Source organism: Lagenorhynchus albirostris, chromosome 10 (assembly GCF_949774975.1).
Source record: "Lagenorhynchus albirostris chromosome 10, mLagAlb1.1, whole genome shotgun sequence".
In the NCBI taxonomy this organism is placed as follows: domain Eukaryota; kingdom Metazoa; phylum Chordata; class Mammalia; order Artiodactyla; family Delphinidae; genus Lagenorhynchus; species Lagenorhynchus albirostris.
In genome coordinates, this window is record NC_083104.1 from 22,812,081 (window position 1) to 22,839,380 (window position 27,300).

Genomic DNA, 27,300 nt, shown 5'->3' on the forward strand with positions numbered 1-27,300 from the left:
CCTTGATGTCTTTCAGTACTGGTAGTGAATCCTTCTAAAGGCCAGATTCTATCAGTTTGTTTCAATTCATTAAATCTTGTGTGTGGGTTTTTGTTTTGTTTTGTTTTGTTTTTGATATTAGGATGAGTCTAGCCAAAGAGACCTGAAGTCAAATCCTAACTAGCCAGTACATTTCTCAGTGTCTCTAAGCCTCATTTTTTGAATGAGTAAAATGAAAATGGGGGTAATTCCCACCCCATAAGAATTGTGAGGATTAAATGAGGTGATGTATATAAAGTGCATATCAACCTACCTCAACTAGAAGAAGAAAAACCTAAGGTCTTTAGAACTATAATCTCAGCTTTTAATTGTGAGTTCTTAGTGTCAAAAAGAAATCACACAAAAATTTTTTAGCAGAAACATTCATTATTCCTTTTAGAAAGTGATTTTTTTTCCCTCCAAAAAACAAGGATTTTATTTCTTGAAACTCTTCATTTATATAAGGTAGTAATACTTTGGAGATTGGTTTTAAAATATTTTCACCAATGTTACATATTTAAGTTAACTACTTTAGAAGTTAAATTGAGACTTTACATGGTGGCCTTCCAATAATACCTTCCTATTTTTGAAATTAACATGATTTAAAACAAAGCATTCCGTTTGTTAAGAGAATACATGAAATAATATGTATGAACAGCACTCAGTATCTTGGAGAGAATGACCCTTTGTAGAGCTAGGGTATTATTAATAATTATCATCATCAATAGAGTGTTTAAATCATAAGGTAATATTTAACCTGTATAAGACAAGCTCTAAACTTAACAGCAGTGTTAGGCAGGAAAAACTTACTTTGGAAGCCTTCCAAAAAATGTCATAAAAATTAACTGCCTAAGTATTCGTCACTGCCATCTGTAGAGTAATTAAAAGTGAAAACTGGCCTCCGATTGTCTTGTCAGCATGCCACCCTGAAGAATTATATAGTTTTTGGAAAGGCTGTTTTATAGATGGTCTGCTAATTAAAATATACCCTATAGGCAGCTGTGGTGGCCCAGCTCAGAGATCTCTGGAAAGGTGCCACACTTTAATTACTCATTTGCAAATAAATACTAAGTATTTTCTTTTGAGGTTGTAAATCTTTTCATTTGACTGTCTGAATTTTGCTCATTTGATTCATTTTTATTAGGAGCAAATTGACATTATTGAAGGGATAAAGGACAGCCAAGCTCAGCGGATGGCCGAAAATCTAGGCTTCTTTGGGCCTTTGAAAAACCAGGTACCTGAGCAATTGGAGGCCGGTGTGTCTGACGTGTTTCAGAAAATGTTTGGGAACTTGCTATCTGCCTCTAATGTTTGTGATTATCAGGAAATAGGGTAATTTATTGTTTTCTTTTTTTTCCTCTAGTTGTTTATAATGAAAAAATATTTACCTGGTGTTCCAAAGAGGATGTTTATGACATGTGTGTTTCTATATATATATGTATTGATATATCAGTATGTATGTGTGTGAGAGTGTGTCACCTGCAGACACATGCACTTTGTTATTTATGTTGGTCTCTTTGTCTTTTTGGTAGATTGCAGCTCCAGCACATGAATTATAAGAGGCAATATAGTGGTTAGAAGCACAGGCTGTAGAGTCAGGCAGTCCTGAGTTTGAATCCTATACTGCTACCCAGTACATGTGTGATTCAGACCATCTGAACGTCTCTTTCATCATCTGTACAATGGGGTTGTGAAATCCTAACTGAGAGGGTTATCATGAGGATTGAGTAACCTGATGTGTGAAAGTGCATATTCAATACTCCAGAAAGGTCAGTTATTATTGTTATTGATAATATACATTACTTAACTAATTGCTATTCTTTCATAGCTAATGGGCATTTGTGATGAATGTTAATGGCACAGAGGTGATATTTCACTGAAAACAGCTTTAATTATGCCAATTTAGTAATTATATCCCTTGGTTTCAAAGACAGAAAAATCACCCTCTGAGCTATTAATATTAAGGGAGAGAGTCTGTCTTGAGCATCACAGTCCTGCACTGCCCTTGGTCCTGCCCATAGAGCCTGATTTTATGTCTACGTAGGCAAGCTTCCTTATCTCACAATTAAATCAGAAGAATTTACTGGCTATTGTTTTCCTCTTCCAGGAGCCACCTTGATAACCCTTCATCCTCTGTGTGCATGCGTGTGTGTGTGTGTGTGTGTGTGTGTGTGTGTGTGTGTCTGTTGTCCTAGAGCTCTAGGATTGTTATAGTCCTTTAATGTAGTTGGGTAACGTTCCTCCAGTAAAACAGTCAGTTGTGCACTCTTTTTTTTCCTGCCTTTACTTTTTCTTTTAATTGATTCTATCTCTAGAAGTTTAAAGGGTAACAATAAGGCAAGTCCTAGAAGGGTGAAGCAGAATAAAACTTTAAAATATATTTGTTTCAATTAGAGAGAACAGCACTTACTTGAAGACTGGGGAAAAGGCTCCAGTGGAAAGCTAAAGGTTCAAAATGGTAGTAGGAAGCAGGATCATCGGGGACTAAACCTCAGTAGGAAATAGAAAGGGCCAGGCTTCAGTGGACAGCTAGAGGAATTAATTGTCGTTTCCGAGACTGGCAAAGAGACGCCAGGTTAGTGACCTGCTGAAAAAGAGATAATGGAGGATTTGTGGGTAAGGGCTGCAGTGGTTGGTTTCACTTCCTGAGTATGAGGCCACTAACTATATTAGCTGATATTTGAGATTTATTTAATGGCTTCTTGTGTCTGGGTGGTGGTCACGGAGAGCCACTCTCCATGTAGTCACTGTGTTCTAGCCACACTGTCCTACAGTCAGTTCCAGAATGTGCTCAGTAACCCTGTTTACATCCTCTGTACCCCTTGTAACATCTGTATTTCTCTTGGACATTTGCAGTCACCTTTGATGGATTCTCATCCGCACCACAGCAGGGACTTGGTGAATCTTGCTTACTACTGTGTTGCCAACAAAGTGCTTGGCAAATATATTAGATGCCCAAGAAACATCTATCATATGCATGAATAAGTGAAATAACACATCTAGGATGTCCACTTGGAAGAGATTCCTAGGGAGTCAGGGATGGGTAGCTGTAAGTGACAAGAGAATAAATTCGGAGTGGATAAAATCTGCTGACCACATGGCTTGAAAACTCAGGAGGCAAACATAACAGAGTTCTAGAGAAGGCAATAATAGTATTATGTACACCATCAGTCCCTCCCCCCAACATAATGTAAGAGACATTTAAGTTATTTAAAGCTGTTAAATGACTGAATCATGTTTTCCCAGTACCCTAAACACTCTAGGTTTTAAGTGAGTTATCTATGTAAGAAAGATGAACATGCAAGTTCTCAGGGGTCATTAGTAGCTATATTGTCATTATATTTTTGACTTAATATACTGAGGAAAGTAAAGAAGTGTTTTAAATCAGGTTTTTTTTTTTTCCTTTTTTCATTGTTGTCTCTATGAAAGACTTTAAATCTTCATTTGCTCAGCAAAGTTGGACCAAGTTCATCTGCTGAACCCTGGCGAACAGAGGTGATAACTAGCCATTGTTTCCTAGGGGCTCAGAGGGCAGTGGTCGGCCTTCTGACGGTGAACACAGGAGGAGGGGGTGTGAAGGAGAGAGAGATCTCAGCTGTAGTTGTGTCCAGATGTGTTCATCTGGGGCCCCCCGTTTATATTTGTACAGTAGAACATGGAACGCATGGCATAGCAGCACGGGGAACTTTGGAGCTGTAGATTTAGGGATCTCTGCTTTACAGTGCTTTCTCCAGTCATGGGGCCCAGTGTACTGTGAGCAGAGGAGCCACCTGAGAGGAGAAAACATTTATTTAAATGATCAGCCATTGGTGATCTTTTGGTAAAGAAATGGTATCTTAGAGGCCCCTCGACTCAGTGTGACTTTGAAAGTTACTTGATTTTCATTTAGGATGTGGTTTGGGCCTTGGAGGTGCCTCACTCATGGACAAACGACATATAAAATGATTCTCTTATAAAATTATTAATATCTTTCCTGTGACTCATGCCTGTTGTCTCTAAAATATGATGTATTAATATTAGGTTTAACCAAAAATAAACATCATCCTGCGTAAAAACCTACCAAGTATATGTTCCTCGTGAAAATACACTTCAGCAAGAGCTGACTGAAAAGACTGAAGCCATGGGAAAACTGAATATGACTAAAATCCGCAAGTTCCTCAAGCATCTCTTATCATCTATACTATTCATTTCTAAAAACATAGGCACCATGAATTGGTAGCATGCGCCTCTAGGATTTAAGCTGATGAAAATATCCGATAAACCAAGTTAATACAAGCTCATTAACCCTTCTGGGTGTGGTTTGTACCTCTGGCTACCTTTAAGAACCATATATGAATGGTGATGATATTAATTCCTGGATTGCAAGAGAAGTTTTTCAAAATTTTTTTTAACCTGTTAAAACATTTTTGAAGACATTGGTAAATTGTCAGGGTTTCGTGCATATGGCCCTCACGATATTTGATGTTAGGCATTTAATTTTTTTGATTGCTTAACAAATAACCGTAAAATAACATTAATTGTGGCAAAAAAGAAACAAAACAAATATTCCGTACAGCATGGTTACTGAGGAAGTAGGTGGCAGTGGCAAGCTGGCTAACTGCACATTTACTAGCAGGATGTTTTCTTTGACTGTGTTTAATCTGTCTTTTAAATTTGAACACATTTAGAAAGCAGGAGAGCCAGCTCAACTTGCCACAGGCCTTGCCATTTCCTATTATTACACCTGGGCAGACTGACGGCGCTTTGCCTGGAGAGCCTTTGTAGTCATTTGGTGTATAGCCTCTGGAATAAGGCACGTTCTGTCTCCAAGCCAGGCTGGATCTCCCTTGTGGATATTACAACACAGATTTTATAACATATACCCCTTGTAGGTCTTACAGCATAGATCTACTCATGCTTCAAAAAATGTTTATGGTCCGCCTTTACACAATAGTAAACAATTGTAATAACGAATGCCCCCCCAAGTGCTGTGTTAATGTATAACTACAATGGCAGTAACACGAGAAAATTCAGGCTTCATGCTAAGCTAGGTTAATATAAGCTTTAGAAGTTTTAAAGCAACCCAGGTGTTCATAGACAAATAAATGGGCAAAAAAATGTAGTATATACATACAGTGGAAGGTTGTTCAGCCTCGCGAGATCCTGACACGTGCTGCAGTGTGGATGAGCCTTGAGGACATTTTGCTAAGTGAAATTAGCCAGTCACAAAAAGACAAAGATGTATCATTACATTTATATGCGGTATCTAGAGTAGTCAAAGACTGGTTGTTAGGGACTGGAGGAGGGGAGAATGGGAAGTTGATATTTAATGGGTACGGAGTTTCCGTTTTCAGGATTCTGAAAAAGTTCTGGAGCTTGGTTGTACAACATTGTGAGTGTACTTGACACTGATGAACTATACACTTAAAAATGGTTGAGTTTGTGAATTTTATGTTATGCGTATTAAAAAGTTTTGAAGTAGCTGGGATAAGATCTTATATATATATGCACACAGAAGTTATTTCTATTATGCAGTGTATCCTTATTATTAAATTAATGATTATTTCAACCATTATTTATTGTGTTGACTCTGCACAGAGGCTGAATGACTGTGGTGGATGCCATGGTGCCCAGGGTAGACATCATGCCTGTCTTATGCAGCTCACATTGCACGCTCATATTGATAACCTGGAAGGTCCCTAAAAATACAAAAAATATTCAGCAGTGAGTCACTTATCTGCTCTACCCTGTAACTCAAATAAAATCTGTTTGCATTTATAAAAATAGAGTAAACATTAAATAAAGAAATTCTTTAAAAGTTTTTGAAAAAATAATGGTAGAATTGTGAGGGTGGGACCAACCTTTTTCAAGTCCAGCACAAAGCCAGAAGCCAAGAATGACATTATTATTATCAAATTTCCATGCAGCAGAAGTAACAAAAACATGGGCAAAAGATAAATGTTAAAGGGCAAAAATATTTGCAATTTCTGTGAGATTAAGAGCTAAATTCCTTCATGTAAAAACGCCTCATATAAATTAAAATGAGAAATACTAAAATCTCAACAGAAGAATCGGCAAAATTCACAGCAGAGGAAATACAGATGCTTCAATATCATAGAGAAATGCTCAGATTCATTTACAGTAAGAGCGATTCAAATTAAAACCATATATGAGGTACCCATTTTTACCTAGCATTCTGAAAGATCCAGATAGCTGATGGTTGTGAGTAGAAAAACGACCTCTATGATGCTGGTTTGTAGAAGAGGACATTAGTGAAAGCCTTTACCAAGAACAATTTAATAAAATCTTTTATTATGTAAAATGCTCACCCATTTTTGTTCCACTCTAGGGAATATATCCTACAGATGTTTAATCACATGTACGATATATATGTACAGATATAGGTAAGGCAGCATTTGAAGTAATGTCAAACTACTGGAAACCAAATGACCATTATTTAAGAGACAGGTTAAATGAATTACGATACATCCACACAGTAAAATATCATGCAGCCATTTACAAGATTGCTCTCTTTGTGTCGCTGATGAAGGCCCTCTGAAGCCTATTAATAAAGAAACAAGGTATAGAACCAAGTTGGGTTTCTTAAAAAAGATGAATGCAGACTGTGTATACTTGCATATGCATAGCTGTATCTCTTTTTTTTTTTTTTTGCGATACATGGGCCTCTCACTGTTGTGGCCTCTCCCGTTGTGGAGCACAGGCTCCGGACGTGCAGGCTCAGCGGCCATGGCTCATGGGCCCAGCCACTCTGCGGCATGTGGGATCTTCCCGGACCGGGGCACGAACCTGTGTCCCCTGCATCGCCAGGCAGACTCTCAACCACTGCGCCACCAGGGAAGCCCGCATAGCTGTATCGCTTAACGAAGCATCAAGCTGTAAGTGGCTGCTGCAGGAGGACAGATGGGGGCTGCGTGGCTGGGGAGTCTGGTGAAAGTTCTGAGGGAGACCCTGGTGTACCTTGGGAATTTTGTATCATGTACATCTACTATCTAGCCAGAAAAAAAATAATATTAAAACATATTCAGTTTTACTCATTATGTTTGTTTATGTCCACTGGCTTTGAAATTAGTATTTAAAGAAGTTTACACATGTATATACAATAAATTAAGATAATATGAATTACATACATCTCCAGGAGTTCTTTACTCAATACCAGAACAAAGAAATCACTCCTAGTATTTACCACAGTGGAACTTATTCTAGGTAATTGGTTATGTAGGTGCTGTGAGAGCAGAGAAGTTTCAGAGTGGACAGAGAGGCAATGCAGAACTAAACAACAGCAGGAAATTGTTGCTACCTGTGTGCTCAAGGGACAAAGTGAGGCAGTGGTATTACTGGACTTTGGGATACAGAAATTGGGACCCTGGTGGGAATTAAAGCCAGAGGAGACAGAAAGAAAGGGGTAGAAATACCCCTCTTTTTCCTTCCTCCCACCTCCTGTCTCTCACTGCTGCTTTCCATTGGCTGAACTGAAGCCAGCTGGCCCAGGAGCCTTGGAAACACAGCCTGAAAGTGTCAGCTCCCCTGATACAGAGTAGAGATGGGGAAAAGCCAGAAACGAATCTGAGGGCAAATAATGCAGGATGGGAACAATGAACAAAAATGTAGCAATGGGAAAACCATGGCTGGGAAATAAGACGGAGCCGAGAATGAGACCGAACCCCAGCATTCAGCCTTGATTGCACATGGCACAGTCTCACTGTGCTGCATCACAGGCTGTGTTCACTGCAGGTGTGAGCTTTCCAGGGTGCTGTCACGCCTCATTTGTGATTCTTCCCCAAGCCCCGGCTCACACAATGCCAGCCTGCTGTGACATGAGCAGTTAATAAATGTTGGTTGAAAAGAATGAATGAGCGAGTGAATTTCAAGCAGAGTGAGAAAGATGAAGTCAGGGACACAACACCAGGGAAACTGTGGATATTCTTGCTCTTTGTGGTTTATGCCTTCGGAACAAACGGTTTTTAGTTTGAACTGTGCTATTTAGAAAGTTTACCATTTGGGACTTTCATCTTCCTGTTTTGCAACCATTTCCATTAGACACTCAGTAATTGTTTTTTCACAGATTATATGTTTGGATTGATGAATATAATAACAGTTTTATTCCAGCCTAATAAGGAAAACCTTGTCAATATAAACTCTCGAAATCATGTTTACCTTTTACTTAAATGGAGCTTGTTTGTATTAATGATTGTAGCTCATATGGTGCTATAGCTCACCTAATAGGGACATGATAATTTTCAAAAAGATTAAGAACGTTTTTAGGCCGTACTGAAAATATTTTGTTTTCTTGATAATGGTATTTCCTGGTGTCTGGAGGAAAGGTGAGCAATTCCTTCTAATGAATAGCAATAGAAATTAAAATAATTATGCTTTTCTGTTTTTCCCTTCAGAAAACCTAACTGAAAATAAAGAGATAACTTGCTATTTTTAAGATTTCATTAGTCCAGCAAAATAAATGTGTTTTTTTTACTGCTTTCATGTAATTTCATTTCACTTGATCACATTTAGGCTGCAGATCAAATTAAGAAGCTGTATAATCTCTTCCTGAAAATCGATGCTACTCAGGTGGAAGTGAATCCCTTTGGTGAAACTCCAGAAGGACAAGGTAAAAAAAAAAGAGAAAACAAATTAATGTAATTATTTATGCAAACTATAAATTGTACAAAAAGACTGTAGCAGCAGTCTTGCATTAATTTCCTTCAGTAATTTAATTTCTGCCATAGTTTCAAATGCTCCCATGATGCAGTTAAAGATTTCAGCCCTTGAGTTTGTTTGTAGCCAAATGCCAAGCCTCCAGGAAAGTTACTTCTTGTTTTATTTAGAAACATCCATCCACCATCACCTCGTAGTTTTCATGCCCCTCACTGCTGCTACATGGTAAAGATTTAGGTTGGATCAGGAGCCACAGCACTTGGGTGTAATGAATGCACCTGCTTTTATGGAACTGAAACTGTTTGAAGCTTTTTAGTTTACCTAAATCTGCATGTAATTTCACTTTGTGTCTCCTGCTGAAGTTATGTCATCATGGTGAAGCCTCGAGTGCCCCATTGTCAAACTCTTTCCCGTTACTTGGTTAGCAGCTTTCCCTTCAGGTGGGAGAAGGAGACATTTTTGTGGAGAAGGTTTTTTCTTCCCATTGGGTACTTGTAGTGTATCAATAACTGTCTTATATCTCAGCATCTACCACCCTTGCACCGTGTCTTGCATACAGCAAGTATTCAGTAAGGTCTTATTAATTTGATGGCAAAAGCTTGAAACTGTGCATGTGTTTATGGTGGGGGGGTGGAATATCAAGGGGATAGGATAGTGATAATGTAAATTTCATGAACCTTGTCTTTTTTAGTATCTTTCAACACCAGTGTCTTGTTTGCTGCTTAGCATGTTGTGAGCAGACAGTAAATAAGGATTTGCCATTGGACTAATAAATACCCATTATGTGCAAATACAAATAAGTTCTAGACCAGCGTGGATGGTACAGTTTTTTCTCTTTAGTATATTTCAGAGATTGTATAGTCACACTCAGAAAATTTAATATACCATGTCCTTGGAACCCAGAGAAGCCTGGGATTGCTGTGTTCCAGCCACATATGTGGGCTAAGCCTCAGTTGTTTTTTGTTTGTTTGTTTGTTTTTGTTCGTAAATCCAAAAGAGTGGGTAAAAATGATACCTATCTTGTAGGGCAGTTGTCTAAATGAGGTGATTGGTGTAAGCATCCAATGTTAGACACAAAATAGGCTGGCCCCTGGCATTCATAAAATGTATTCTTCTCAAGGAGTATAGAAGTAGTCCAGGAAAGGTATAGATTTTATATTTTTATCTATTTTTTTGTTTCGTTTTGTTTTTTGTTTTTAAAGATTTCAGATTAGGACAGGCAAAGAGCTCATGTTTAGGAAACCATTGAAATTAATAGGTTTCATGGTTTACACAAGTGACCACTAGATAAAATCCTGTGGTTGATCATTTATAAGCGAACTACCTTTATGCTTAAATATTTGAAAAATTGCATTTGGCTGTAAAATAATCAGTATTTGATATAGAGAGGAGAAGAAAATTGTTTCTGGAACTCATACATCAGGCACGGTGATAAACTTTTATGTGTCTTCTTTTTTTATTGTTTATCATAACTGAAGAGTTAGGAGTTGTTATCTCCATTTTACAGAAGATTGAAGAATGAATTTGGCTCCCCATGGGCAGCTAGTTACTGGAGCTGGGATTCAAGCCCTTGTCTTTTGGAGTCTGGTGTGCATGTTGATTCTGATATGCCAGACTAACTTATGGTGACCTGCCTTATTTTCTATTTTTTCCGTCTTAAACTGTTAATTTGCTTTCATCAGAGTGATCTAGAAGTAGTCTCCAGTTTGGGAATATCAGTTAAAATTCATGCTGCATTGAGTGGCTGATAATTAAATCCAAGAGAGCAAGTTGAGTTTAAATTCTTAAAGGTCATATATTGCTTTTCAAGCTAATACGCACAAGCAACCTGGTTATTTCATATTAACAAAAAAAATTCAGCCATCAAGTGGGATAAAAATGTTATTTTCATTTATCCCTTTGGGAAGTTGTCGGTCACAGATTGTGGTCTGGCAGCAGGGAACAGAGCTACAAGAACCTTTTCCTAGAGAGTGTTTGTAAAACTTTGTAAAATCTGAAGTTTTCTTTTTAATTATTAAGAGAAAGGAAAATTATTGAGCTTTTTCAAAGGAATCATAAAATACATTCCATGTATATAGTTCATTAAAACATAAGTCTTATGTGATATTTTTAAGAGCAAAATTATCTTCAGCTATTAATTTGTTCATTGTACCATAAAAGTTCAGCTGTTGAATTATAATCACAATTAAATAAGTGTGTTGGTTTATAACTCCTAATGAGCAGTAGTCAAATTAAACCCAATTAGGAAATGTTGATGAATGACCAAATGTACAAATTGATCTTCATCATTGTCACATTTCCCTAAAGCAATCCTTTATTTAGGAGCTGTAATAGTAGTCATTTCTACCTTAGCAATATTGACAATATTTATAATCAGAATACTTAAATTTTTTCTTTTAGATCAGTAATAGCAAAACATATAACCTTTCCCATTAAAACCTTGACTTAACAATTACTCTTTTAATTTAGAAGTTTAAGAAGCTTGGCATTACACCAAACTTTTTATTTTAAAAAGTTTTAAACTTATTCATTACACAATTTCTTTGTAAAAGAATTTCTTCAGTCTTCTATTGCTTGATGAGGAACATTTTTAAAAATTCCAGGTGAATGGTCATATATATGCATAATAGATGACACACGGTAGAAAGAATAGCATTGGCCTTGATAACATCTACGCTGCTAGGTCACCAGTGGGGAATTTTTGGTACACCCCAAGAACGATTTTTTCCAATGTGATTAATAGTCTGATTCAAACAATATAAGTTGGCACTACTGACTGTAATGTAGTTTAGTGACTACTAGTTAGGATTATAATGGTTGTTAGTGACACAAACCTACATCAGCCTAGTTTTTGTTAAAAAGCCCCCTGGGGAGGTGGGTACTTATTTTACTTGTGTTACAGAGAAGTTTAAGGAGTAGACTGGCTTAAGGTATGAAGGTAATCAGGGATTCTCTGGTTGCCCAGTGCTGCTTGCCTCTAACTCAGCATCTTTGTCAGCCAGCGCCTCTGGAGCTGTCAGCCAAGATGGCTCTCGGTTTTCATCATTCTTCTCCAGCAACAGTAACAGTCCTTTCAGATGATGCTGATTGGCCCTGCTTGGGTCACATGTGCACACCTAGACCATTCACTGAGCTGGAATCACATGGTGAGAAAAAGGCTGTTTCGCAAAGGAAAAAGGGACATTGAGTTAAAACATGTCTATGAGAATGACAACTTTTATTGAAATGAAAGCAAACAAATAGAAAGAAATGAACTATTTTCCTTGCTTGTCCAATTGCAGTGCCAGATTTAATTCATTAAACCTGTAGCCAAGAAAAAGCAAGGTTTTTTAAAAATTTTTAAGTATTTACCTATCTTCATTTACTTGTTTTATAAGACACTGTGAGGTTTTATATCTTATTTCTTTTCATCCCACTCTCAGCCAGATCTCCTGCACACAGACTCGTTTCTTTGGTATCTTTAAAACAATGTTTCTCATTGGGGAGAGTGGGCATTTCGTTCCCCAGGGGCTGTTTGGCAATGTCTTGACACATTTTTTTACTAAAATATAATTGACATTCAACATTATACTGGTTTCAAGTATACAACACAGTGATTTGATTTATATCTATGTCTATCTAGTGAAATGATCACCACAATGAATCTAGTTAACATGCTTTTTTACTTGTCACAACTTAGGGTGCAGGATGCTACTTGCTTCTAGTGGGTAGATGCCAGAGATGCCACTAAACATTATACAATGCACAGTGCTGTCCCTCTCATAAGAAAATGATCTCACTCAATATGTCAGTAGTCCTGAGGTTAAGAATTCCTGTTCTAAGCCATCTTCATCAGTTGGAGCTGAAATCCATTCACTGAGCTAAAGGAATTAAACCCAAGTTAAAACTGACTATCTGGCCAAGATTCCAAGAGAATTAAGACTGGGTGATCCAAAGTTAAGTGGCACATCAAATTCCTTTCTTTCTTCAGATTAATTTCCCTAAATAACCACCCTGTGTTAGCAAGTGCCCATGTTGTTGGTGGGTGTTTCTCTCTTTATACACAAGACTATTTTCAAGAACATTCTCAGTTCTCTACCTTCCTCTGAAGCTCCCTCCCGCCTAGTATCTATTTTTCTCTTTTCACAGCAACTAAAGAAAAGTTCTCAAGAGTATACAACTCTTGAAATTAACATTTAACGGAAAGTGGACTAATTTGGAAGTATCAGCGTTTTAAAGCCATCTTGGTAAAGCGCATTTCAGTAGCACGTTATGGTTATTTATCACAAATCGAATTCAGTACATTACTTGAAGACAGATGATTTTCCAAAATAATTATGACAAGTCTTATTTCCTGCTGTTTTTTTTGTTTCTTTTATGTGTGAGTCTCCCCTCTGAAATGTATTTTTCTTTTGTTTAATTCTGTGGCACATTCTTCTGTTAAAACTCTAGGGTCAGAGGCCGCTGCCAGTCACGTTCTCAGTTCGTTATTGAGGTTGTTGAATTAGCAGCTCACAGGATCTCACACCATTAAACAAAACAACAAAAACACCCTATGAATATAAGTACTGCAGCTTTCTTTGATATTTGTTCAGAAGGAAAATTCATTTGTATAATCTATCAAGCATATAACAATATGCTTTTGATGGTGAAAATTGTTTTATAAATATTAATAGGTGTGTTTTTTTCACCCACTTTGTACACAGAATGGCCTTTGTTCGAGTTGAATTTTCTATAGAATTGAGATTTCATTAATGTGACATTGAAAAGTTTAATATCTGAACCAAGCTCAGCACCTCCAAAAATACATTTTACCATAGTTTATTGTCTTATTAAATGAAAAAGCCAAGGTCTGAGCAAGGAAGTTTATTTTATTGCGCTATTGTTGACATAGCCAATCCTTTTTTTTTTTTACATCTTTATTGGAGTATAATTGCTTTACAATGTTGTGTTAGTTTCTGCTGTATAACAAAGTGAATCAGCTATATGTATACGTATATCCCCATATTCCCTCCCTCTTGCGTCTCCCTCCCACCCTCCCTATCCCACCCCTCTAGGTGGTCACAAAGCACCGAGCTGATCTCCCTGTGCTATGCAGCTGCTTCCCACTAGCCATCCATTTCACATGTGGTAGTGTATATATGTCAATGCTGCTCTGTCACTTTGTCCCAGCTTACCCTTCCCCCTTCCCGTGTCCTCAAGTCCATTCTCTATGTCTGTGTCTTTATTCCTGTCCTGCCCCTAGGGTCATCAAAATCTTTTTTTTTTATTCCATATATATGTGTTAGCATACAGTGTTTGTTTTTCTCTTTCTGACTGACTTCACCCTGTATGACAGACTCTAGGTCCATCCACCTCACTACAAATAACTCAATTTCGTTTCTTTTTATGGCCAAATAATATTCCATTGTATATATGTGCCACATCTTCTTTACCCATTCATCTGTTGATGGACACTTAGGTTGCTTCCATGTCCTGGCTATTGTAAATAGTGCTGCAGTGGACATTATGGTACGTGACTCTTTTCAAATTAGACGATCCATTTTTAACCCGCCAGTTCTGAAAGTGTACTTGGAGGGGTCTTGCAGGGGGAAATTAGCATATAAGAGTCAATCAGTATTCAGGGATTGATCTACTCCTTTTGTGCAGGCTGGAAGTTTTGGGTTATTTTGTTTGTCATACTTTTTTGTTTTCACACTAGTATGATGAACTTTCCTAAGTTTCTCCTTCACTCATACAAATATGATACCTGTGACTATTTTTTCAGTTGTTAAAGTAGGATACAAATGTGATGAGAACTGTGGCTTAGCTGGGATTGGCAACCTTTTTCTGTAAAGGGCCAGTTAGTAAATATTTTGGGGTTTGGGGGCCATTTAGTCTCTATTGCAGCCACTCATCTCTGCTGTTGTTTTGGGACAGCAACCATAGAGGTGTGTAAATGAATGGTTGTGACTGAATTCCAGTAAAACCGCATTTACAAAAACAGGCAATGAGCTGGCCCAAGGGCTGTACTCTGCCACTGCCTGACTTAGAGTCTCACTTGGGGCTGTTTTAGACCATCTGTAGCCTCCCTGTCCTTATGCAACGGTGTGGTATGATTCAAGGATCACAAGAGTCATCTCTTTCATCATCATCCTTTAGGCAAAATCTCCTTCTCTGTCAGTTCCAAAGCCTGAAATGCCAACCATTAAAATCCTTCCTGTGGGAAGATTCTGATGTATTCAGAAGATCGTATTTTCATTGGAAACCATAGGTAACCTGTACATGTGTAAACTCCAGTAGGCATTAGTTTAGATGTACTCTAAACAGAATTCTAGGATTATAAGGGAATGGGACAAAGTACAGGTCATTTTTAGTGATAGGAAGAGAAGAGAATCCAGTAGCCTGGGCCGTAAGGACCTATCGTATTTCTGAAGCCCTAAGAAAGCACTGTGCATGTAGAGGATGGCATTGGTAATAATAAAAATAACCAGTGAGTGGCAGCTGTCAGTGAGGCTCAGTGCTTTGCATGCATCCTCCCTTTCCTTCAATACAGTGCAGTAGAAAATACTCTGGTCCCCATTTGACGACAAGGCCACTGGGCTTAAGTGACACGATGGACCCCTGGTTAGGAAGTGTGAGAGTTATAATTCATGCCCAGGTGTTTTTGATGCCAGAGTCTGCGTTAAATGGTCAAGTTCAAGGGAAAACTTTCATAACATTATGAACTGAGATTGTAAGGCAGGAAAGCACTTTGTATGTTTGGGACCATTTTAAAAATATTGAGCAGGTTTAACAAATATGTGTCTAACACAATCCATGTACCTCCTTAAAATGCTTTATCCCCCCCGCTCTAGTGCCACCCTCCCCCAAAAAGATTTAGGCATTAATGGTGGCAATTCAGTTTTGGATATTTTTCATTACTCCTTACAGTTGCCTTACTTACTTCCTATTTATGTAGTGTTTTTAATTTCTAAAAGCACTTGGACATACATACATTGACCTAATTATGTTGTTTAATTTTCTCTACGGAGGGAGAACAGTTGGCAAGGGACCATAGTAGATACACCTTTTTTCCTACCTATAGATAACCCTATCATCCCACAGTCACTATCTTTAGGTCCTAGGTTAACTCTAAAGTTCTCTCAAGGTCCCCAAATAGTGAACTCATTTCTGTACTTGGCATACATATCATATTACAAGAAAAAGAGTCTTTTGAAAATCTGACTTTGCAGGCATTTAGCTGGGACTGCCTTCTGCGCTTTGCATATATATCCATTAATTACGCTCTCTCTCAAGTAGCTTGTAACTGTAGTCTTTGTAAGGGGCAAAGATCAGCCTGGACCTATTTTGATTTACTGGTTTATTAACCTTGACCAAGAATTCTTTTATTTGAAACTCTTCACTTAGGAAGTCAATTTGATAGCATTTGCCCATTCATTCTGAACATGTTGGTTTCAAGTACTCTTGCCAGTGAGTAATGGAGGAGCTAAAATTACTAATAAATTAATTAATATGTATTTGTAAACCCAATGGAAAGCCAACAATGATGTTGCTTTCCTATCGATTTTTATACCAGTCATTAATTGCTGAGAAAATGCTACTGTAGCAAGCAGAAAACATTGGCCAATTCCTTTGGTAATATAGGATTCCATCTTTAAGATTTCAGTATTCTGGAAAGTAATTACTCATTTGCTCTGTATATTCACAATGTGTGGGTAAAGGGGTTGGACATTTTGTGGCAACACAAAGGACTCAGGCAGACATTAAATTCCATTTAAGATTCTCCCTTGTCAGTCAGTGTTACTTTAAGTAATTTGTGGTTTGGACTTTTATTTATGCTGAGAATTCTTAGATGTTAATATGATAATTATGCATAGATTTGTACCAAAGTGCTCCATTATTGTGGTAGAGAGACCCTTAGAAAAAACCTCTACCTGGGGTCTTTAACTCCAGGATGCTACAATATAACAATATTTTCTTTTCATAGGAAGCAAGTGGGACTAACAGACCATGGTCATTACTTTAGAGTGAAATATATGAAGGTGGTTCTTTCCCTGTCAAGAGTTAGGTACCTATCAGCAATGCTGGAGGAGGATGGGTAATACCTAAATTCATGGTCAGAGATCCCTGCCTGTCGATATCCCAGGCAGGGTAAAAGAAGGTTATGATGGAACGTCATCATAGACAATTACTTTCTACTCTAAGGGATCTAATAAAAGAGATCAGATCCAAGACACCAAGCACACCACCCATCCCCACTGCAGTCGCTACCTGATTGTACATGTGGAAGATCTGTAAATCAAGAAAAACTCTGTGGTCCCTCCCTGTCGCTGAGCGGGTTTCACTGTGTCCAGGGCTCCTAGCCAGTAAAAAGAGTTAGAGATTTCTGCCAGCACCAGAGGGTGGAGACAGTGGTGCTAATAATGCCTGGCAGCATTCCATTGTAACTGACTAGTCTTGGTCTCTTAATGTTTTGTGTCTTGAATCACAAGAGTCATAAGATGGTCCTGCTCACATCAAGATGATGGTCTAGCTTTAGCAGACCCCGGAGTAAGTGTATCAGCAGTCTAAGGATTGTTGTTTCCATTTTTCAAATAAGAAAACTGAGGTCCAGAAAGAAAGTAGGTTATTTTTATCAAAATTACAGATTTAGTTAAGGATCAAATAATTTAAAAAATCTATTCATTCTGGCCTGGTGTTCTCTCCACTATATCTTCTAGACATATTAGTGAGGATACTGATTAAATAAAAACTTCACTTTGCAACATCAAAAGAAGGACATAGGGGGACAGCATTAAGCGTTATTGTCTAGTCTCTCCTTGCATTGAAGTGAAAGGTTAAATACTAAAAATAAGAACTGTAATAAAAATTGCAAATCAAATCTGTATGTAGCTATGCCAGTCTGTAATGAGTAATGGCAACTTACATTGCCATTTTAATGTAATGGCAACTTACATTGTTATTTTATAGAAACCAACAGATATAAATTATTATGCTTTTTATTAGGATGTAAATCCCTTGAAAACAGGGACCATGTCATATTTGTCTTAGTAGCCTTAAAGTTTAAAGGTCAAGAAAGCCATAACAGCTTCTCCTGCCTGAAGCATGAGAAAAAATAACAATATTTGACTTTCTTTCTCCTGCACTTGTCAGCCTGAAGAACTTAATTTATAGATCCTTAGGAGATATTTAGGTATGTTTCTTTTTTCTTTATTAGTTGTCTGTTTTGATGCCAAGATAAACTTTGATGACAATGCAGAATTCCGACAAAAGGACATATTTGCTATGGACGACAAATCAGAGAATGAACCCATTGAAAATGAAGCTGCCAAATACGACCTAAAATACATAGGACTGGACGGGAACATTGCCTGCTTTGGTAAGAAAGCAGTTATATCAAAAGAATGATTTGTGGATTTTTGCAGGATTTAGGGCCCCTTGGTTTCTGAAATGTTATTTCCCAATAGCAAGTAAACATATGAGATTTTTGTAGCCAAACACTCTTAAGAAACAACCCAAAATTTCTTCCCAAAGTTCATTTTGGCTGGTGGTCACCAGTTTAAAGCAGGGTTTCTCACTTCTGGCACTATGAACATGTTGGATTGGATAATTCTTGACCGTGGGGCGCTTTCCTGTGCTGCATTGTCACCAGTTGTGACAACCAGAAATGTCTCCAGACATTACCTTTTGGTAAGCACAGTCACCCCAGTTGAGGACCACAACATTAAAGTATTTCAGTTAAACTTTGATTAGTAAGGGTCAGAACTTCTGCTACTCTAGTCAATGTTAATATGCTACGAATTATTCTGAAATCTTGGTTTAAGATAAATTGCTTTCTTAGAGGAAGTAGAAGAGAATGAATACTTTAACATTATACTAAAGTTTCAGGTGCTGTGAAAACCAAATGATAAAATGTTTACTCCATTATGTCAGTTTATTAATAAGACAGTTGATTTATCATAGTCATCTAAATTTGTAAAATTGGCTTATTAACAGAGATAAGAATGGGTCTAGAGAGGCAGTACAATTTCTGCATTGTCCGTAGCGTATGGTACTGAGATTTATATACTTCTCTGTTTCTGGTGGAAGCAATTCACTGCACTTGAAACCGAGGTCTTAATCTCAATGGAATTAAAATAAAAAAGATTTGTAGCTCATTAAACCAGCAGTATCATTATATTCAGAACTGAACAGACCTCATCCAGTAGTTTGCTGTTCAGTACAATAGAAAATGACACCCAATTACAAGTGATACCAAAGGCTCTTGCTTTGTTTTGGAGCAAAAACTCTATAATGTACCAGGTCGCTCACATCATTCTGATCTTGATAAGTTAATATGCTCTCAATATTTGTAGGCGTTTAGAAAGGGAAAACATATAATGGTGTGTTTAGAGCAAATTAAATACATATTCTTTGTAGCCTCTATAGGAGTGTGCATGATTTGGCCAAGGTAGCAGTCTCAAAAGCTACAATGAACACATTTCACATGGTTTTAAGATCATATATAAATGACTTTTATTTTAGTTGTCCCAGACTTAATTAAATTAGTCACAGTTCATAGGCTTACCTGAGGAATTCAGGGGTCAGAAAAAGTGAAAGCTACTTTACCTGGAGAGTTTCTGCTGTGTTCAGCACTTTTTTGGCACTTTCTAACCTAAGGAAAGCAATTTCCTATAATTAAGCTTAAGAAGCAAAGGAAGTGCAGTTGATCAATAAAACTTTGCTCTGGAAAATAAAAATTTTGATGTTAAAACTCTTTCCTTGGTTTCTTAAGAAAAGCTACTGGGATGTTGGCAACATTTTGGTTCTAGTTTTAATGATCAGGTTGCTAGTGAGCATTTCTTATATTAATTTGAAACAGGAATGGGGGTTAGGAATGTTGTTTTAATGCTGTAATTTGTTCATTTGCTTTCTAAGTTTCTCAGAGAACGCATAAACTTGCATGGTTGCGCTAAGTGTAAAATAGTGTGGAGTCCTATTGAAGTTGGGATCCCTGTGGTTCAACCCCAGAGGGATGCCACATTCAAAGGAGCATATTCTCAGCAAGCAAAAAATTGAAAGAATCACGTTCTTTACTCAAATCTCTTAAAGAATATTAAAAAGGATGTAATTCATAAGCTCTAGCAACTTTTCATATCCTTTTTCCTCTCTTTTGCAGTTCTCTTAAACTCCGTACTTTCCAGAACCTAAAACTCCTTCCTCTACTAATAGTCCAAATTTATTACTTACTTAAGCTCTTCCCTTCTTTGTGTTTCCCAGATTGATTTAACTTCTCAATGAATTCTTCTTCCCATTCCCAGGTCTTTTTTGTTTATTCTTTGTATGCACATTTCCTGATTATTCTTTTTTTTTTTTGGGGGGGGGTGGGTACGTGAGCCTCTTACTGTCGTGGCCTCTCCCGTTGCAGAGCACAGGCTCCGGACGCGCAGGCTCAGCGGCCGTGGCTCACGGGCCCAGGCGCTTCGTGGCATGTGGGATCTTCCCGGACCGGGGCACGAACCCGTGTCCCCTGCATCGGCAGGCGGACTCTCAACCACTGCGCCACCAGGGAATCCCAACAGTCCTGATTATTCTTAAAGTCTATGAATTTATCTGGCTGAATAGAATTCCAAGCAGGGTGGAAATTGGCCTAGTAAAGTCAGGGCTCTCTTTTAGCAGTATGGGGGAGGGACAAAATTTATCCATCCTTTCATGTTGTTAAATTTATCCTGTGTTGTGTGCCATTTGCATTTCATAGTGAATGGTGCTGGACTCGCCATGGCTACCTGTGACATCATTTTCCTGAATGGTGGGAAGCCAGCCAACTTCTTGGATCTTGGTGGTGGGGTAAAGGAATCTCAAGTATATCAAGCATTCAAATTACTCACAGCTGATCCTAAGGTAACCTCTCTCTTTGTAGGGGAGATTGCATGGTGTAATGATTTCTTACCATCAACATCTACCTTGTTCCTGCTGCTAAGGATTAATAAGCCAACCTATGTACTTTGCAGCCCCAGGTGCAAATCCTGCCTTATATCTCATTGGAATGCATGATGGTTTAAATCATCTGGGTGAAAGGTTTATAAGTGCCCCTAGGATTTTATTTCAGGGTATGTGCTTACAAAGTTCTGGGAGGTAGAAGGAAATTTTTTTAAAAAGTGTAGTGCAAATAATGAAACATTGATTGGCATGAAATATTTTTTGGGTCCTTCACAGTGAAGCGATTAGTTCTACGCTTATGTGACTTAGAGAGGACTGAGTCTCAGATTCCTTTCATAAAGATGCTGAAGATATTATAAGATTAAGACAGAAGAAAGTTACAGGCTTATAATATTATATATTACTGGAAAATAATGACCCCACCTCCTTCTATATGCTTTTCAATTTTCATCTCTGACAATTACAGACTTTACGGTTTGTAACATACGCTCTAAGTAGCATATAATGTTGTTTCATGGGCATCTTCTTAACTAGAATGTAGCTATCATACTCATGCTAGGTGCATAGAAGGTATTCAGTAAATATTTAATCAATTTAAATACCAGTATGGTTTGTTTCCATTGTAGGTATTCAGTTGTCTATGACAACACGATTTAGGTGGATATTATTATATTGAAAAGACTAATATTTTTTGCATATCTGATATATGTCATTTAATTCTCTTCACAATTCTTTGGGGTAGTGTATATAGCACAACCATATGATTGTAAATTTTATTTGAGAATCATTATCTTAATATTGTTAATATGTGACACATTCTCTTGGTTCCTGACATATCTGAAGACATGGGAAATCTGAACCATCACTAAGAAAATCATGAATGAAAACAATATCAGATTCTTTTTAAAGAAGTGTTGTCTGAACTTAATATGGAAGCTTCCCACTCATAAATAGACTGGCTTTTTGGGTCTCATGTGCATGCAGTTTTTTTGTCTTAGGTTAGTGGTATGCTTGTCTGTTTTCATTATGACTTAGTTGGTAACCTTACGTTTTTGCTGTCTTTTCCTTCTGATTCACATACACACACATAAAATTGTTAAACAATATTAGCAACTTATCTTCATTGCTCTAGGGTTGTTCAGGAATAGCAAAGTCACTGAAGTCCAAAGTCACCCAGCCGTGAAGTGTCTGCAGTTGATATTTCTGTTTACAGAAGCACCTCGTTTTCATTGGTTAAGTAGGAATATTATCAGAGGCTCTGTAATCATTTATTAATTCATTTATCCCTCCTTCCTACTCCTTTCTAAGGGAAGAATAATTTTTATCCCAGGGATTTTCAAACCATTTGAAATCTGTAAATACCATGGACGTAATACACAGCTCTTTAAACTGCTTGAACTACAAAGTACCCAGAGGACAGGCAACTGTAATGAAATACTGTACATTTAGTGAAACTCAGTGCTGAGAATTAAAGAGAACCAACAAAGGATTAAATCTAACAGGACAATCATTGCATTTTCTTTGGAATATCTTTTCTTAGGGGCTGATCCTGAATTTTAATTTCATAAAAGTACAGGAAGGGAATGAAAAATCACTTGGAGAGCTTTTTTTATTTTTGTTTTTGAAAAAAAACAATCTCTTCAAAAACGTTGACTTTACCCTATAGAATATTTTCAAATGCTTGGAGTATTTAAACTTTTTTGAGATTTGACTGTCATCTTGTATAGATAAAAGTATGTGGGAGTTATTTTATTTTTCTCATGCTATATCAGGAAAATGCATGCTTGGCTCATCTCACAGTACATTTTCCAAATCTTGAAATTTCAAAGCCCGTTAAAAAGCATAGAAATGTAATGGGTATTTTCAATCCTGGCACTGTGTCACAGATTTCAGAGAACAGAGGCTAAAAAATAGTATAGATGAATTGATTTCATCTTGCAAGGAAACTGGTTATAGTTCTGGCAGTAATTATTTCAAGTAGAACCCCATCCATTTGCCCAGAAGTAGAGATTCCCGAGAGCCCAAAGCTAATTATTTCAAAGGTATTGATTTTCTTGTTAGATATAAGGATTAGTCAGTTGAATACACTGAAACTCAAAATTACAAAAGGGCTGTTGTTGTTAAACTTAAATCAACTGATACTAACAACTACTTGTTTGTTATATGTACAAGCTAATTCTGTTGATCAAGTAATAGGCATCAACATTCAAGAAAAATATTACGGATTGGCATATGTTTCCACTCCTAATGTCAGCCATGGAGCTGAGACTTGTGTTTCTTTCACTTGACCATTAGCCCAAATGCTGATTTTCATTGGGACCTAACACACGTACCTTTATAACTGATCTGTTCCTTATTTGTAATATATATGAAGTGAAGTTCCTCTGCCAAACTGTCTAAAACAAGAGTGTTTACTAGATAGCTTTCTAAACTGGATTCCCATGAAGTGTATCATTAAATATTTTATACTTCTCTTATTTGCCACCTGGGCTTGAGATGAGAGAAAGGTAATAGAGTTTGTTCTGCTGGTGGTAGAATAGATATGATCTCACCCTCATCATTTTAACTTCCAGGATTCTAAACATTAGTGTTCCTAAAATCACAGGGAGTAAAATTGATATAAAATAAAAAATAGAAGTAGGATTTTGTGGTAATCTATAAAGAATTTGAACACATTTAAAGGAGAAACACTATCAAGAATGTTAGCCTTACGTTTTTGTTTTCCTGATGGGTGCTTTGGCTTTTGTTTCTAATTTTAAATTTAGAATTCCAAAGGTGTAGAAAATGAGTGCAACAACATCTGGAGTATGTAAAACGTCTTGCATAAATGAATTAAAGAAAAAGATGGTTGATATGAATCTCAACAGTAACCTCGACTGTACTGTCCGAAGTTAAGCAAATTTGTTGCCCTCGGGAGGCCTGATTTTGAAAAGCAGTAGCATATGATTGGCATTAGTGAAGTCACTTCGCTAGATTTGACTGTGCTTCCTGGTTTAGATCCAACTTAGAGTCAAAATTTCAAAGCCCTTTAAATGTCTAGCAAGAAATGTGCTCTATAAGCACCAAATACTCGTTTAAGAAGGAAGGGATTCTTGGTGGGGCTCTGGTGCCACGCAGCCGGTGTTGCAGTCCTGTCTTTAACACGTATTGGCTGTGGGACCTTGGGCATGTCACTTAACTTTTTTGTGTCTTGGTTTCCTCTTTTATAAAATGGAGATAGTAACAGTACTTATTACCTCAGAGGGTTACTTTATTGCATGAAATGAGATACACACATTTCCAATTTAAAGGGGCAATAATTTCACATGACAGTACAATCTAAAAATTTAATAAACTTTTATTAAAAGTATAACTTACATAGAGGACACTATACAAATCTTAAGTATATAGTTCGATGAATTATGACAAAATGAATATACCTGTGGAACCTCTGACCACATCAAGAATATAGGACCTGGCCAGCGTCATGGCCTGAATGTGTGTGTTTTCTCATAATTTATATGTTGAAATCCTACCCCACAATGTGATGGTATAAGGAGGTAGGGCCTTTGGGAGGGAATTAGATCATGAGGGTAGAGCCCTCATGAATGGGATTAGTGCCCTTATAAAAGAGACCCCAGAGGGCTCTCCTACCTCTTCCACAGTGTGAGTACATAGCTGGAAGTTGGCTACCTATATACCAGTAAGTGGCCACTGAATCTGCTGGTGCCTTGATCTTGGACTTGCCAGCCTCCAGAATTGTGAGAAATAACTGTTTGTTGTTTAAACCATACAGTCTATGGTAGTTTGTGATAGCAGCCTGAATGGACTAAGACAGTCACCATCCCAATAGCCCCTTATGCCTCCCCACTGTCCTCCCCCTACCCTACTTTCTTCCCAAAGGTAACACTCTCCTAACTTCTAATATCAAAGATTTGTTTTGCCTGGTTTTGAGCATAATACAAATGGAATCATACATTGTATACACTTTTGTATTTGCCATTCTTCACTTGACTTTTATTTCTCAGATTCACTCATATTTTATGTAGCAGTGGTCCACTTATCATTATTGCTGTATAGTATTCTATGGTACGACTCTGCAAGAACTTTTCTGTCATTCTTCTATTGATAGACATTTGTGTGCTTCTTATGTTTGACTATTATGAATAATGTTGCTGTGAACATTCTCATACATGTCGTTTGGAGCATATTTTTGATACTTGGAACTAGAATTTCTGGGTAGTAGGGTATGCATATACTCAGCTTAAATCGATACTGCCAAACAGTTCTCTAGATGTGGCAATTTACATTCTCATAGGCGTGTGTGGGAAGTCCAATTTCTCCACACCCTCATCAGCATTTTAGTCATTCTGGTAGGTGTGAGGTAGTATCTTATTGTGGTTTAATGCCTTTCCCTCATGTGTTTATTAGCTACTTGAATATACTCTTTCAACTTCTGTCACCTCATGTATAAAGTAGACCTGAAAATAATACCCCATTGTTTTATTATCATCTAAGATATATGTGAAGTACTTGGCAAACCTTTCTAAAGCATGATGAAAACTTTAGTTTGTGTTGGTTTTTTTTTTTTTGAGTGTTCATTTTGATTATCATTTTAAAGGCTTAGATTTAGAATTACTGAAACAGTTGGGGAATAAATGGTCGTCTACAGAAATGGGAGCTGTCTGAAACAGTTCATTGTCACCAGTGTTACTGCCTGGGTTGTTTTGAAATTGATGAAATGTGTAAGCAATTCAGTAGCTTGCAGTGATCTCCCTTCAGACAACGAAGAAAACACAGTTTAATAAAGGGAGGATTAGATTCATGTTTGGGAGGACCACAAAATATAATTTGGTATAACTGAGGAGAGGCCAGCTGTTTTAGCTCTGTGGTAAGTGCTTGAAAAGTCTTTAGAGTTTGAGGCCAGGGACATAAAACTGCACGCTGTATTTTTGATAAAGGGTTTATGCAAAGGCCTTAAGTTGTAACAAATATGTTTTAGAATTAATACATACTAAATGCCTCATGTATTGTTGATTATCATATATTGAAAAACAAAACAGTATCCTCTTTTTCTCTTATATACATGCTTATATCAGAGGCATGAAGAAAAACTTGTTTTATTATATGCCACATGTATTTGCTGAAACGCCTTATCTGCAAGGGAATATTTATTTTGGGGGTTGATAGAACTCTTTAGGGATTCATTTTCAAATATAATGTCCAATATATTTTAAATATGAGCGATATTTTTGAAATGATTACCCTGCATCTCCATTCTTACAGGCCAGTTTGAAAACAAATTTTACTTTCATATGGAGTCGAAAAGCAGCCATTCTTTATGGTGATCATCTACCTGATAGCCTAGTCTGAAAAGAATAAAAATGTTTTTGTGCTTCTTGATTTGCAACCTGTCATTTGGTTTCCCCTTCCCCTTAGGATAGCCTCTCATTTAGGGTAACCACTGTGTATACACTGGAGAGTGGAAAACCATCCTCCCTGGGCTCATTTCTTCTTGCAGTGGTTTTCCTACTGTCATGAATTCATAAATGATGATTTTGCATTTCTTTTCCTGATGTCCATTCATCCCAAGTTTCCAAGACTGTCAGGCTCTCTATGCCCAACTTACTTGCCAATACTGTAAGAGCCAGGCCCTGGCTCTTACAGTATTGGCTCTTTCCGTATCTCACACGTGATCAGTGTGTCTGATAGCTACCGCATTTTCAGAGCATCTCTAATAGGACACTCTAAATCTCTTTTCATGCTCCTTGCTGACATAGTCTCAGAAAGAAATAAAAAATAATATTTGTACGCTTTGCTCTGCTTCTCAAAATTCAGATTTTAATACGCCTTACTTTGTTTTGTGGTAAGTGATTTAAAGAATTTAACAAACTTGGGGATATTATAGCAAATTTTATGATTAGTCCCAGCATGCTCAGTAATTCATTATGAATCCTGTATGGAGAGGTCTTTGTAGATTGTTAAAGAGAAATGGACCACTAATCAAATTATAATATAATATAGGTTGGAAATAATATATACTTATTACGAGAGTTAGGATTTTTTTTTCTTCTTAATGTTATTGCATTGAGAAAACAAGTAGTTTAGCTCAGCAATTAGAAAATAGTGTATTTCCTAACAAGTTGATCAAATAATGACCAGGATTAATGTCAAGCATCTCTGAATCTTAAGAATCATCTTATAATGGTAGAGTGATCAAGGCAGTTTTACTATTATTATTTTTGAGGTATTGTTTTAGAATCCAAATTGGCTGGTAGAGGAATCACTGGATGTGGAGAGTGAACTTAGTAAAATTATTCTGGAGAACGAGGTTAAAAACCTTTGAACTGTGAAGACCTCTGATTCTTCTGCTCTGCAGAGGTGAACTGTAGTCTGGTGGGATGAGCCCCAGTGGATTCAGGAGATTGAAGACACTGAATCCTCTTTCTTCTTCCCTCCATGCTGCCCCCACCCACTGTCAGAGAATTAGGAGTGACTGTCTCATTCCTAAATGAGCAACATGTCCATATGGGCTTGCTGAAGAAATTGGCTTGACTCACAGTGGCTTTCTACATAGTGTTCTGTCTTTGTTTTAGGGTATTTTATTAAGCAGCATCCCTTTTCCCCTAATTATTAGATTAGGGAAACATAAAACAGAAAAGTACAAAAATACATTAAATTACATGTACGTAGACTTTTTAATGAATAATATAGTATAGCATTTTTGACAAAACTAGTATCAATATAACTGACACTATTATATAGTCTGCT

The 27,300-nt window shown here is 37.3% G+C and overlaps 1 protein-coding gene across 3 annotated transcripts in view; it reads left to right on the forward strand.

The window, feature by feature from the left end:
- Nucleotides 1–27,300, forward strand: part of SUCLG2 (succinate-CoA ligase GDP-forming subunit beta) — a 261,378-nt gene that overhangs the window by 132,489 nt on the left and 101,589 nt on the right. For 2 of the 3 annotated variants that reach the window (XM_060161381.1, XM_060161382.1), the window contains exons 6-9: nucleotides 1,163–1,252; nucleotides 8,527–8,623; nucleotides 17,849–18,010; nucleotides 20,369–20,511. In XM_060161381.1, coding sequence (XP_060017364.1) covers nucleotides 1,163–1,252; nucleotides 8,527–8,623; nucleotides 17,849–18,010; nucleotides 20,369–20,511 — 492 coding nt within the window. The remainder of the gene's footprint in view (nucleotides 1–1,162; nucleotides 1,253–8,526; nucleotides 8,624–17,848; nucleotides 18,011–20,368; nucleotides 20,512–27,300) is intronic. The other variant, XM_060161383.1, reaches the window with a different exon arrangement.